Source organism: Artemia franciscana, chromosome 8 (assembly GCF_032884065.1).
Source record: "Artemia franciscana chromosome 8, ASM3288406v1, whole genome shotgun sequence".
In the NCBI taxonomy this organism is placed as follows: domain Eukaryota; kingdom Metazoa; phylum Arthropoda; class Branchiopoda; order Anostraca; family Artemiidae; genus Artemia; species Artemia franciscana.
The window spans coordinates 52,938,891-52,953,856 of record NC_088870.1 but is presented as its reverse complement, the minus strand read 5'-3'; the positions used below and the strand labels follow the sequence as shown (position 1 = coordinate 52,953,856).

General features: G+C 34.8%; 1 protein-coding gene across 1 annotated transcript in view; it reads right to left on the bottom strand.

Moving 5' to 3' along the window:
• Positions 1-280: 280 nt before the first annotated feature.
• Positions 281-14,966, bottom strand: part of LOC136030717 (paramyosin-like) — a 37,884-nt gene continuing 23,198 nt past the window's right edge. Inside the window, exons 9-12 of the mRNA XM_065709788.1 lie at positions 11,888-13,474; positions 7,427-7,641; positions 4,570-4,697; positions 281-661 (exon numbers count right to left, since the gene is read on the bottom strand). Of these exons, the coding sequence (XP_065565860.1) occupies positions 465-661; positions 4,570-4,697; positions 7,427-7,641; positions 11,888-13,474 (2,127 nt within the window). The 3' untranslated portion in view covers positions 281-464. The remainder of the gene's footprint in view (positions 662-4,569; positions 4,698-7,426; positions 7,642-11,887; positions 13,475-14,966) is intronic.

Genomic DNA, 14,966 nt, shown 5'->3' with positions numbered 1-14,966 from the left:
GTAGGAAGTCAAATTCTAGACAAGCTACTTTTTGCTGCCTTGGTAAATGGTTAGGTTAGGAGATAATAAAATTCTAGTTTAGTGACTTCTTGCTATCTCAGAAAGGGGTTGGGTTTGGAGAATGAAACTTTCAGGGATGGGTCTACAGGCTAAAGTATGTCCTGAGAAGGTATTTAGAAGTACCTACCTCCACTCCCTCTCCTTCTAGAGGGTCCTGACCTTTGATGACCTTTAAAAATACATGTGTTATAAAAGCGAAATAAAAGTGAAAATACATGTGTTATAAAAGTAAAATTTTATTCCACGCATTCAGATTCAATTAAACAATGCAACAACAATAAAAGTCACTTTTGGCACAAAGTCACACGTGTATCACAATCACTTTTTAGAAGCTTTTCGAGTCAGTTTCTTCTCAACTAGACGGTGTGCCGGCTCTTCAGCGACAGAAGAGACTGGGGAACAATCTAAAGGGTCATACGATACGGTGAATAGCTTCTTTGATGACTAGGGACCTGACCCAGGGGTTTCTTGGTTGGGGTTGGTGAAACTGGGAATTCACTTGTTAGGATAGTAGAATCGCCTTGATTTTCTTTCGTTTCTTCACTAGCTTCCACTTTAGAAACATCCTCTTCATTTTTTTTTCTTGGTCTTAAACGTCTTACTAGAAACGACAAAATCTAGATTAGTTTAGGTTTAGCCTTCATTGTTATCACTTATTTTTTCTTTTTTTATTTAACCTATCTCAATTACCAATGTTCAACTTTTTACATTTAGTTAGTTAGTAGGCTAGTAAATTTTGTTGAGTCAAAACAAACCTCTTAAGCTTGTCACCGTCAATAATCTAACAAGGTCCTTAATAATCCTTAAAAAAAAGAAACAATAGCTTCCAGACTCTCAATATCAGCCCTTCCCATTCTTTAAATTCTAATCTTCTCATTTTAAAACGAAAAAAGGTTCATATTCACTACTTTGCAAACTCGCCTAAAAAACTGAGAATGTTAAGGCGGGACCAAAAGCATTTTAAATGATCATGTCCGTACAGATATGGACACAAGTTTCTTTTTTTTCTTCTTTTTTTAAGGGGCGGCCACTGACAAGAAACGAATTTATCCATGATTTGAACCAGACTACTATTACTACTACTACTACTACTACTACTAACAACTCTCTGCAGTTCCAAGCCGCCTGAGGCCAATACAGCTACGCAAGCTCCTGCTCCATCCAATCTAATCAAAGCCTCCTTCTTTACACCCTCCCAGGAATTTCCTATTTCCCTTAAATATTTCTTTATGACACTCTCCCACCCCAACCAGATACGACCTGCTTTCTGTTTAGTCCTAGATGGTTGGCCAAAAAGGACTATCTTCGGCAATCTGTCATCCTTCATCCGCAGAACGTGCCCTAGCCATCTTAACTTTTCTCTCATTATAGCCCTAGAAAGCGTGATTGAGCCATGTTTTTCATACAGTCTACTCTTTGAGGTACGGTCAGTCAGTCGGGTACCAAAAAAAAAAATGCGTAGGCAATTTCTCTAGAAAAAAAATTAACAAATAAATGAAAGTGTTCATCTATCAGAAGTGCCCAGAAATTCGAAATAAGTCAGAAATTCAAGAGTAAGTTTGACCCCGATGCCCTCCGTATGCGTCCAACCCTATTCTATATATAGGATATACACTCTATGCAGAAATAGAATATAATATATAGGTATAAACAGGCCTGGATTTACCAATAGACACACTAGGCCCGGTCTAGGGGCGCAACAAATCACTGAGTGATTTTTTCTTAGCAAAAACGGGACTGATGTTATTTATCGTCCAGCTGCCAGGTGCACTCCGTCATGGCACTGCCTATTCTCAGAAAAATGATTTTAAACAACATAGGAATCCCGTGGCCACTTATAAACCATCAGATATCTCCCAAGAATGACAGCCGGGAGTTCGATATCAACTCCCTCTTTCATTATTTTTCGCTGATCAGTTATGTTGTGTTCAGTGGTTCCACTATTCAGAATTTTCGCGTATTTCCCCAAAAATCTCATAAAAACAGAGCGGCAAAAATGCTCGGGCCAAGTAGCGTTAAAGCTTCAAATCCGGCCCTGTGTATAGAATATATAGATATATCTATATATAGATATATATAGAATATATATATATATATATATAGAATATATAAATATATATAGAATATACAGATATATACAATATATAGAATAATGCTTCTATATATCCAAATATTTCTGAGGAATTTTTCTCTCCTTAAGTCATGTAGAAATATAACACTGGAAAAGTTCTTTTGTTTTTAATTGGTAATCAAAATACTTGAAGGGCTTTTTTTCAAAATAGGTTAGAATGTGTTTTCTCGCTTGCATAGGCAGTTGTGAACACACGGTTTTCATATCAAGAATTGTCTTTGCTTTGTCTAATAGGTTCAATTTTTTTTATTTGTACAAACAACTTTTAAATAATAAGAGAGAGAAAAAAAAAATAAAACCTGATTGGCGTTTTTCCAGTTTATCCGCTTTTTCTGCTTTCCTATACATTCTAACAGTATAATATAACACATTTTGACTTTCTGCACATGCCCTTTCTACTTCTATTCAATGTTTCTGCTTTTCTAACAGCATAATATAACACATTTTGACTTACTGCACATACCCTTTCTATTGTGTACTCAATAGAGAACATAAATGTCATAGAAGACCACCGCTGATTAAGTTCCCCTGTCAAATACAATTCAATATGGCTCTATTAAACTCCATGAAAAAGAGAGAAAATAAAAACCCCAAAAGGCAACCGATTTGGCAATCTTATGAGTTTAACATATTTGCGGGCTTGAATTTCTTATCTTAGTTATACTCTTTAGCCTTGAGTGTTCTCGTTTATTCCCGTTTCTTGAGTGTTCTCGTTTCTTGAGTGTTCTTGAGTTTATTCCCGTCAATATTACCATTTCTAAAAAGTTTAAATTTTAGTTTTTGACTATTTAGAAGTTAATATTTTTACTTCGCGAACGAATATTTACAAAATGAAATCTACAATCAACTTTATACCAGAGATACCAGTTTTTTTTTGCGGGGGAGCAACAAAACATTTAGGGGACCAAATGATAATAGTTTGTTTACGAATAATTTTGAGCAGTCTTGAATAAGAAGTGCCTAGAAACTAAAGGGTGATTTCAGGGTAGAGGAGGGGGGTGGGCCCGAAATCAGCTAGAAAGATAATTTGACGATTATAAGTTGGACAAGTAAATAAAACTCTTAAGTTTGACAGCCACATAAAACTCTGGAGAGGCTGAAGTTTCGATTTGAAAATCGGATAACTAGAATGACATTAAAGAAATGTGACGCTTTAATTTTTAGAAAATAAGACGAAATTTCAAAGAACATTTATTTTGAAAAAATTACATACAAAAAGGTAGGAACAATCACAAGTTTTCTAGTTTCAGGCTGTTTTTAAGGACCCGTTGGACAATTCTAAGCGTTTTAAGGGCATATTCGAACAAATGATAAGCTGACTTTTTCGCAGAAAAGGTTGAGTATTCTTGGCAAATTATTTTAAATTTCTAAAACATTGACAACGAATAAAGATAACTTGCTTATCAAACTATCAAGAAGCATATTAAATGAACTAGTAAGTCCACAAGTCTTAAAAAAAACAATCCAAGAAAATGAGAAAATCTCTCAAGTTTAACAGCTAACCTTAAAAAACGCTCAAAAAGAGCATTTAACTGGCGTGAAAGACGGATTTTTTGAATAAACATGAGACCGTCTTTAGCCTGAAAACACATTTTTGTACAGTACATCTGGGTAGCCGGGTTGGTAAGAAAATATTAATTCTGGAACAATTCAGAACGTTAGAAATATTTCCAAAGAACGCATTACCTTATAAAAAAAATACCGTATTAAGTGTAACAAAGTATTATTAAAAGAAAACAAATTAAAAATGAAAATAAAATCTAAAATCAAAGACAAACTCTTCTTTTTCTTTTTTAAATGTGTTTCAAATTCTTACTTTCTCAACGCTGAGGATTCCGTGCTGCATACAGGCAAAACTTTCGTTTCAACGTTTTGATTAAATTAAAAAAAACTTTTTTTTTAACTGAAAGTAAGCAGCAACATTAAAATTTAAAACGAACAGAAATTAATCCATATATGAAAGGGGCTGTTCCCTCCTCAACGCCCCACTCTTTACGCTAAACTTTGACTCTTTCTCTCAACTCTACTTTTTAAAACAATAAAACGCTTTAGCATAAAGAGCAAAGCGTTAAGGAGGGAACAGCTCTCCTCAACTCAACTCCTCCTCCTCAAGATTAAATATGAAACTTATATATTTCAAATCACCATTAAAATGCGATTCTTCTGATGTAACTATTGGTACTAAAATTCCGTTTTTAGAGTTTCGGTTACTATTGAGCCGGGTCGCTCCTTACTACCGTTTGTTACCACGAAATGTTTGATTTGCCAGGTTTTTCACACGTTCTTTTTTCGAAGTTTTAATCTACAGCTTTATTATGATAAGCCAATCTGGCTTTATATCTTTTTATATTCCTACGTACATTAACAAGATAACTAACCAGTGGGAGGTATGAGTTCATCATCTGCTTCAATTGCTTTCCGGGTCGGTGTCTTAGTTCGTCTACCGCGTTTTCCTTCATCACCACGAGAGGGTTTGCTGACACTCTTGGAGGAATCACGAGCAGGGCTGTAGAAGTGAAAGAATTTCAGATATTTTATCAAAATTCCAGACTTTATTGGAGGTTTAAATAATAAAGAAACGATAATAAAGTAAATCTGACACTGAAAACCTCCAAGCTGTAATAACTTAATTGAAAAAAGCTTCCAATTAAAAGTAAAGAACAATATCGGTTGGTATTACGATCTGTAGACTGAAGGTTTCAGATGTTACGAATGTGGAACATCATCTATCTGCTATTTTGATCAAAAGTGACAAATTTTAACGTTAACTACATAAAACAAGTTAAAGTTTTTTTTCAATTCCTTCAAATAAAATGTTTTTAGACAAGAAAAATAAAAAAAAAGATTTAGTCATAATTAATTGATCATATATGGAATACATGGGGCTAAAAACCAGAAGACACAGCTTGCATCCACGTTGTCAAAAAGATATATCTGCAATATGTTAAGAAGTACTTAGTTGAAACACTAAGAGAATATTTAGGGGGATCAGGTGGGATTGCTTCAAATTTAACTTTAACTGCATATTTCTAGATTAAATCATTAGAGCACCTAAACTGTTTTTTTTTAGGAATAGTGAATTAGAACGAAAACAAATTGTACACGCTTAAATATTCGTTTCAAAGGGGTTTACTAGCTCTGATCCCCCTCCCCTGAAAGAGTGTGGGCAACTCATGAGTGGAAACTGGCACTAGTGTCGGCAGGAAAATCAACGCCATCTAGCTTTTGGCTTAGCTTGGCATTTCTTCAGTCGTTGTAATCGTTTTCTGTCAGAAACTGAGATCAGACGCTTATTACTACACTAATTTTTACCAATTACACACAATAAATTAATTATTCTCATTAATACACTGAAAAAAAACTGCCAATTGTCCCCAAACGCTAGATTACGTTGATTTTTTTTTTGTCGACACTAGCGGCAGTTCCCATTTTTGTAAGTTACCCATACTCTTTCATCCTCTACCCTCCTCAGACATGTAAACAACATATGAATATGTTACACATTTTTATACTTGAGCTTATCACTTAATTTTTGAATTTTCATCGGTTACGCACTTTTTATTTCAATGTTCATCGATTCCAAATTTATATAATGGCATAGAATTAATATTGTGATATACTATTATTATATTTAAAATTACTGTCAATTAAGCTATGTTTTTTAGTAGTCCTGCCCGGAGATTTAGCACGCATTCCTTTTTGAGATGGGAGAGGGGGGGGAGAATCAGTAAAACAAGGTGAAGTAAACAATCAATATAAGAACTGAGATTAAAAATTTTGGCGTCCATACGCGAAGGCCCCTCTACCCATCGTGTACGACTGAATATTGCAAAAGTCTACGATCATTAGAGCTTGAGTTTTTAAAAGTCCATATAAATCGTTAGTTAAGGTTTTCACAAGACATTCTCACTAGAAGTTAAATCTTTGAAAAATAAAGTATTTAACCATTCACTAGATGGTTCGAGAGAAGGGTGTAAAAAAAGAAAGAAAAAAAAGATGAGAGAAGACCTCTTCAATCCCAATGGGGTATATTCACGTTACCAATACCATAATCCAAAATAGTAAGAAAAGCTTTTTTGTGATTTTTTTTCTTCTCCAAGTTTCAAGGCTTTTTCTGCCTCTAATCGTGGTTGCCTACCCAAAAGCTTGTAATAAAACATTAAAATTTGGTAAAATCTCCGCTAGTTGTGTCAAAAGTCCTAGAAACACACGCTGTTCCTTCACAGAAACATATGTAGATCATAGAAAAAAAAGAAATAAGCCATAAAAGAAGAAAAAAAGTTTTAAAAAACTACAAATAATATGTTAAAGAATAAGTTAGAAAGAAAGTACATGACGATAAAATGAAATCCATTTCAAAATTCGTCGGTTCACTTTACATGCAAAAATTATTCAAAAACACTAAATATACATTGGACAGAAAACCCACACTCAATTCAATTTCCAACAATTTCCTAAACTTTCCAAAAAATTCCTCAAAAGACAAAAGGAAATTGGTTAGTCGGAGAATAAAGAAGAAAAAGATAAAGGTAAGATATAAAACCGCCTTTGGAATGAACCATATTTTCTGAGCAATCTTATCCTCCTCGTCTCCCCTACTAATAGATCAATTGTAAAATCAGTCCCTTTAAGACCTTCCTATGATGGATACAATTTTCTGTAAGAACTGAAGCAATTATGGAGAGAAATGCTGATGAATCCAAAGCGCAAAATTTTCAAAACTAGAACTAAAACCTGGCAATTTCGTCGTTTGAGAAACGCCTACACATTGTTTTGTCATTTAGAGTATTGTGGTTTTACACTTATTTTCAATACTCCACGTGTTTGAACGGTTTAAATATTCCAATCTTTGTTTACTTACTGGTAGTTCCACTTAGGGGTAGTTAAACTTATTTTCAATTTTAAGTTTTTTCATTGGTTCCGACTATTCATCAGTCAACGTTTATGCTCTTACAAGATACCAGAACCTTGTCAGTGAACTAGAAAAACATACCTTTTGCACTTAAAAAACAACAAAACAAACGAATTAAGAGCTATATATAAAACTAATTACTGCTCTTTCGTAAAATTACCAAGTTCATTGTAACTTAAAATAGTTATGCATAAAATAATTTTATATGAATTACTATGAGTTCGATCTTACGAAATCCCAAATTTACCTATTTTCGAAAAAACAGAAGAAAAATCTTTTACGAAAGTGCCTAGAATAATCTAGTAAAAAAAAAGAATAAGAACCTCGGTTTGGTAACTCTTATAGAGATGTCACTCGGCAGCATGGATATGCTCATAAAATTGTCGGTTTCTTCCTCGGTTTCTGTTACCTCTTGAAAATAGAGGAGTTCCTCAGGGGATAATGTGATCTTTTTGTCGATTTTGTAAACGAGACTCTTCAGCCGTGTAACGTCTGATTCACTAGTCTCTGCTTTGTGCTTCGATTCCTGAAGCTGTTCCTAGAGAAAATAAATTCATACAATCGAATAAGTACAAAAAATAACACGAAATAAAGTAAAACAAGACAGAAATGATAAAGAATTGAAAACATTTCTTTATTAGTTGGCTCTTTCAGCAGAATTTTTTTCTATTATACACTCAGTAGAATATTGTATTGTTTTTAGACACTCAGATTTTCTGTATCAATTATGAAAGTGTAGGCAAGTTGAAAAGTAATTTTTTCCCTGTTACATGGAAAAACCGACATTTTTTAAGACCCTAAATGAATAGGGCAATGATAAAGAAATTTTTCCATCAATAGAAATAAATAACTAATGACTGGCCAACACTTTCGTTTTTATTTTTAAATTCTACATTTTTCTGGTTGCAAGGGTTTGTTTCCTACTCTTTAGTGCATTTGCAGACAAACTTCATACCAAGACCACCTCTTCTTTGAACTAACAATAACACAACGACTTGTAACTTCCATGCCTATAATGTACGCATTTCTATGAAATGTACGTACTTAAAGCTCTATCTGAATTGGCACAGGAGCTTATATTAAGCGGCTTAAATTAAGATGTTATAATTTTCAAGAAGTCCCCAAGTCTTGAGTTTTTAAAATGTAGAAAACCCATACAATATAATAGATATTTCTTTATCCCCCCCCTCTTTGCAAAAAAGGAGTGGTCATCTCCTTGGTTGATTGTACGATGCGGGTATTCTGTGAAGCAAACCTCTCAGAAATTGAGTGCATAAAATACATACTATTTTGTAATTGAATAAAAAAAACAAGTTTTTCAACTGAAAGTAAGAAGCAACATTAAAACTTAAAACAAACACAAATTATTACGTATATGAAGGGGATTGACCCCTCCTCGACATCTCACTATTTACACTAAGATTTTTTAGTACCTTTAAAAAAGCTTCTTATTGTTCTGATTAAACGACCCTTGTGCCTCAGGAGTCGTTCTTAAAGAATAGGGACAAAATTAAAACTTTAGCGCAAAGAGCGAGGTATTGACAAGAGGGCAAGACCCCTCATATACATATTAATTGTTAATGTTACTCCTTACTTTCAGTTCGAAAAACTTGTATTTTTTAAATTTAATTTCTGATCGTTTTTTAAATAATCCCAGGAAATCTAGCCCCCTCCACGGAGAAATTCCCCTCCCCACGAAAATATCCTCTAGACAATTTAATCCCGGTGAAAATTTACCCCGGACAATTACCCTTAACGACTCCAAGAGTTAAATTGAGATAAAAAAGACAAAGCAAGAGGTATAAAAAGAATCTTGTATTGGAATTCTGGCAAATTCCCTCAGTGTAAAATTCTCCCTCTGGAAACTCCCCCACCCTTGCAAAATTTTCCTGTGGAAATAACCCAAACTGGAAATCCCCCCCCCCAAAAAAAATGTAAACATACTTCCCAAAAGCAAATACTATGCGTAAGCAATGGACAAATTTTTAAACTTAAATACCTTTCCCCTGGTGTTATTGGGGGCCATGTAAAGTCCAAAGACAGGGTTTTATTGGACCTTTCAACTATGGTGAAGAAAATAGCGATCTCAAAATTTTGATCGAAAAAAAACACAAATTTTCTCAGACTCGTAACCCTTGATGTGTAACACTAAACTTAATGAAACTTATATACTTGTCATCAGAGTAATAAACCGATTCTTTGATATATCTATCGGTATCAAAATTCCGATTTTGAGTTTCGGTTACTAATGAACCACGTCCCTCTTTACTTACAATTGTCAACACGTACTGTTTGATGGATATCCAATAAATTTACTGGAATCATTATAGAGAAAAGGTTAAAAAAGCAGTAAAAGATACTAAAACAACACAATCTCTAATTGAAAGCATTGCAGTCAAAATTGGGAGTCAAAAAGAAATATTTTACAATTTTACCCTATTTTCCAAAATTGGGAGACCAACCGAAAAAGATTCTTAAAAGCATTCAGTAGCTCAGATAAACTACACAACATCTACAACTATGGGAAGGGTAAAAGCAGCCCCATGCAGGGGAGTGGTATTTACTGGATACCCTGTTCTTGCCATCGTCTCTATATTGGTAGAACCCACTTCAAGTTGTGAGAAAGGTTGTTAGAATACAATTCTTAAATCGAAAAATCGACAAGCCACGCTAAAGGCCCGAGAATTTTTATTCTGCCTCGGCCCAACAAATGTAGGACAACCTACATCATTTTATTTTGTTTGAAAATATCTCCATGATTGCTTCTGTTAAAGGTCTATTAAAAGTTTTCAGAGCAGCCGAAATAAAAAATATACACCAAAAATTAGCCTTCAATAGAGAGGAACTTTTTGAGCCCCAATTATATAAACTTATTAGTACAGATTTTTCAAATTTACATCATAATATTTGGCAACCTAATAAAATGCCAGATGATAGCAGACCTGGTAAGCAATTAACCTTTAAAAAGGCATCAAATAGAATGAACCCAGATTTACTTTCTTTAATTGCCATTTAATATCATTAAACAATAAGCACTATAAGTGAAACTAGCATTATTTTAAGTATGGAATTATAAATGTTTTAAGAGTGTTTTTACAGTCAAACCCCCTACACCCTTGTCTGCCCAAATGTATCCAATCAAAATTTTAAGATAGCCATTTTGTCCAAAATAGTCCAAAGTTCAAATAGCTATGCTTTTTGAGGTGACTAGCCCCCCCCCCAGCCTGCAGAGCAAGGGCTTTAAGTTACGCAAGTTGATCATTATTAACAAATACAATTTTTTAATTGGAAAAGAGGGCATGTTTATAATGCTAGTTTTACTTATTCCATTTTAAGTATTACTTATATATTCCAAGCAGCATTTGTATTACACACACACACAAAAAGAGAAGATAACGAGGAAATTTGGGAAGAGAGTGAATACAACCAAAGCGGGTGTGTCGACTACGTAAGCAACAGCTGTCAGGGGCTAAATACAATACAAATAAATAAAAGAAAACAGACTTGCTCCAAAAATCTTATCAATAAAATAAATTTTAAACCAAAATCATAAAATAAGTTTTGAAGAAGTCTCAGCTTCCTCACCTCATCTTGGTTTCAGTCAAGACGGAAAAAGATAGTTCTTCATTCCGGCTACTGAATTTGATTAAGAACTGGAGCAATCTCCTTATTTCAATATTGGCCCTTTGTGCTTCTAATCTCGTATTCCTTTTGGAAACAAGTTCATATTCATTGGCTTCTGATTTTAATTCAATCTTTATTAAATACTTTTTTAAATAATTAATGTTGTGTGCAAAGGTTGAGCTTCTACTCGTAAAAATCTCTATTTTGGGATGTGTTATTATTACTTTTTTCTTTTTATTTCAATTGCTTCACGGACAATTTGCTTGATGCCTAATTTGATTCTAATTCTACTTCCTAATTAGAATTGTTTCGTCTAACAGCAGAGAATGGTTGGGGTTATCGACAACGTGGTTGTTTAAAGGGACAGACTGAATGCCAGTTTACCAAATATTGCCCTTTTCAGCCAACCATCTAGGAATAAACGAAAAGCCGGTCGAGCTTAATATGGTTGGGAGGATGTCGCAAAGAAAAAATTAAGGAAAATGGGAACTTCCTGGGAGGGTGTAATATACGGAGGCTTTGAATAGGTTGGGATGGAGGAGGGGCGTGCGTAGCTGTTTTGTCCTCACACGGCATTATTCTGCGGTGAGTTCTTAGCAGTAGCAGTAAAGCTGAATCAAACGATGTTGAACTATTAAGATGTTTTACCGTATGCCATCCGCGAATGTTTTATTACGTATGATAATTTCGACTCGTCTTAGGTTTCGACAATGCAATATAACCAACACTACGCCATTATGTCTTTAGTTCAAAAATAAAAAAAACTAATTTTTTTAGCTGAAAGTAAGGAGCGACATTAAAACTTAAAACGAACAGAAATTACTCCGTATATGAAATGGGTTGTCCCCTCCGCAATCCCTCGCTCTTTACGCTAAACCTTTAATTGTTTTAAAAGTTTAGGTTCCTCTAGCTTGACTACCCTCTTAGGGCACATAGTTTTGTAGCTAGATAAAGATCAGTTAAGTGTTACAATTACAAAATCTTATTGAAATCCCCCAGAGATTTTTTCTCCTTAAAATTGGAAAATGGCAGCCAAAACTGCGCATTCGTTCACTTTTCTCTCCCCAACCCCTCTCACAAGAAAATTCTCTGATCTACCCTTCTACTCCGAGGACCTGACTGGTGGGTAGTATACAGAGAGAAGAGAATTTTCCACTTACTTTATTAGTGTCGATAATTATATTCAGTCTCCTTATATCTTCTCTTAGTATCGTATCCTTTTCACCACATCTGATGATTTCAGATTTGAGAGAATGGATTTCATTTCCCGATTTTGCTAAAATTTCCTCTTTTTCTACTAAAATTTCAGTTTTTTCACTTTCTAATTTTGATACTTTCTCTCGAAGTGACGTTAAGTCATCAATTTGCTTCACAATTTCACGTTCTTTGTCTGTCAAATTGACAAGTTTCTTTTCTAAAGTGTCAATCAAGCGGCTTTTGTCTTCAACGTCTTTCTTGAGGCATTCTGAAGCAATTTCCATGTCACTAATTTTTGTTTGGAGATCTCCAATATAAGACTTGAGACATGAAGTCTCTTCTTCATTTTTTGCAACAGTCTCTTCCTTTTCTTTTAAAATTCGACTACATTCCATATTTAGCTTAGCAGCTTCCTCTTTTAAAGACGACACCTCAAGTAAGGCTTCTTTGAGACGACACTCATCCTTCAAAATTTGCTCTTCCTTCTCTTTTAGAACATTGTCATTCTCTGTCTTCAGCTGAGTAATTTCCTCTTTCAATACTGAAACTTCACTTAGAGCTTGCCTCAGCTGCGACACATCTTCCAAAAGTAGTGTATTTTCTGTTTTGAATCGAGTAGCATCCTCTTTTAGCGATGTAATTTCAGTGAGAGTGATGTTTAGTTGAAGCTCAATATTAGCGAGTCGTTCATTCTCCTTTGATAATATATCCTTTTCAGTTTGCAATCTAGGAATTTCTTCTTTCAACAGTGACATGTCAGATAAAGCAGCTGCAAGCTGAGCTTTAACTATGCGAGACTCATCATTCAAAATCTGCTCTTCCTTCTCCTTCAGAATGTTGTCATTCTCTGTCTTCAGCTGAGTAATTACCTCTTTCAACGCTGAAACATCACTTAAAGCTTGCTTCAGCTGTGACACATCTTCCAAAAGTAGTGCATTTTCCGTTTTTAATCGAGTAGCATCCTCCTTTAGCGATGTAACTTCAGTGAGGGTTGTGTTAAGCTGATGCTCAATATTAGCAAGTCGTTCATTCTCCCTCGATAATGTATCCTTTTCAGTCTGCAATCTAGTAATATCTTCTTTCAAAAGTGAAACGTCGGATAAGGCAGCTGCAAGTTCAGCATCAACTATATCATAATCAGTTTTTAAAGAGACAATACCGTCAGCAAGTTGCTTCTTTTCACCTAAAATTCGGTCTAGATCCACATCTGTCTTCTCCATTTCTGCTAACCTCCTGAGAAGAGAATCCCGTTCTTCAATAATTACCAAAAGCTGATTCTTGAGATCGGCACACTCGATGTTGAGTTTTCCCATCTGACGGATAAGATTTTCTGACTCAATGGGATTGGTAGAAGAACCTGAAGGTTTCTTCGGAGTCTTAGTTTTGGCAATCTCTGGGGCTTGTTGAGAGTGTTTAAGCTCCTCATTTAATTGAATTATTTCAAGAGATTGGAGTTCAAAGTTCTTCTTCAGATCTTCCCTGGCTTCTCTCAGCTCTTCTATTAGCTTGTCTTTGTCCTGCAGGTGTTGCTTCATTGCAGAAATTTGTTCCTGAAATAGTAGGAGAAAATTAAAGACATCGAAAAGAGGAGCTTCATAGGAAGAAGAAGAACTTCAGAAGAAGAAGAAGAAGAGGAGGAACACGTTGCCTATGGCTCTGATTACCTAACGGATGACAATCCTCAAAATAATAATCTAGAAATCTAATAACAGAAAAGAATAAAATCTAGAAACGTCTCCTCCAAAAAAAGGGTTTAAATTTCATTCAACCCATCAATTTATTTAGAGGAAACATAGAAAAATTACAAACCTTTAAACCCCCCAAAAAGGCTCTTTGGCCTGTGAGAGTGGGAGACCAATTATTATTAAACTAAACAATATCACTAAAACCAAACAGAAGAACCAGAAGAAAAAAAGGGGAGAGGAGAAAAAAAACACAGCAAACAACACCATACATTATGTCATAGAACAATCATTCGTTAATAACCATTAGCAAAAACAATTAACAAAGGAGATGGAAAAGAGAATATAATGGACTGAAATAGAAAAAAAGAAAGAAAAAAATCAAACCTTACAGCCCCTGGGCTGTACCACTACAGCCCCTCCAAGCCTAAAGGAGCAGTCTCCCTAAGGTTCTCTTGCACGACAGGTTTCTTAGATATTTTCTCACAATCGTAATAATAAAGGAACAGAAAAAATATACACAAACTAGGAACTACAAGGAATGAATAGAGAAATATACTCATGTACAAAAAAATAACAAAGAAAAGAAATTGGGAACAATCTCTGCAAGGTTCTCTGTTTCATTTTTTTTTTGTCAAAACAGAAGTGATAAAGGAATAGAAAGGACAGACAAGAACTAAGGTTCGCAAGAATGAGAACTTCCTCCGAATATCTTGTCACAACTCTATTCACAAACGCATAAAATAGATAGACAAGACTGGGAACGAAAACGAATGAATAGAGAAATGTATCTATGAAAGAAAATGACAGAAAAAAAAGCGGGAACAGTCACCACAAGCTCTCCTCTGCTTCAATTTTTTGTCACTAAAGAAGTATGGAAAGGAAGAATAGAGAAGAACAGAAAGGAAAGGGAAGACGAAAACTAAAAACTAAACGACTAGAGAAGGGAACGAAAAGAAAATTGACAGACAAAAAATGGGAACAGTCCCGCAAGATTTGCAAGAGTGAGACCTTCCTTCGAATATTTTGTCTCACTTACAAAGGAATAAAATAGATAGACAAAAATGGAACGAAAACGAATGAATACAGAAACGTATTTACGAAAGAAACTGACAGAGAAAAAAAAATTGTGAAAAATAACACTGTGTGCCCGTCCTGTTCGTCATTTATATCCCCTGTGTCCCGGTCGTCATTTGTGTCAGGTATCCCAGTCTGTAATTTCTGTTTGAGTGTCCCGGTCGTCATTTATATTCCCTCTGTCCCGGTGTCCCAGTCGTCATTTGTGTCCCGGTCTGTAATTTCTCTTTGACAAAAATGGCAACAGTCGCCAAAAGCTTCTCTCCTTTGATTTGTTTTTCGT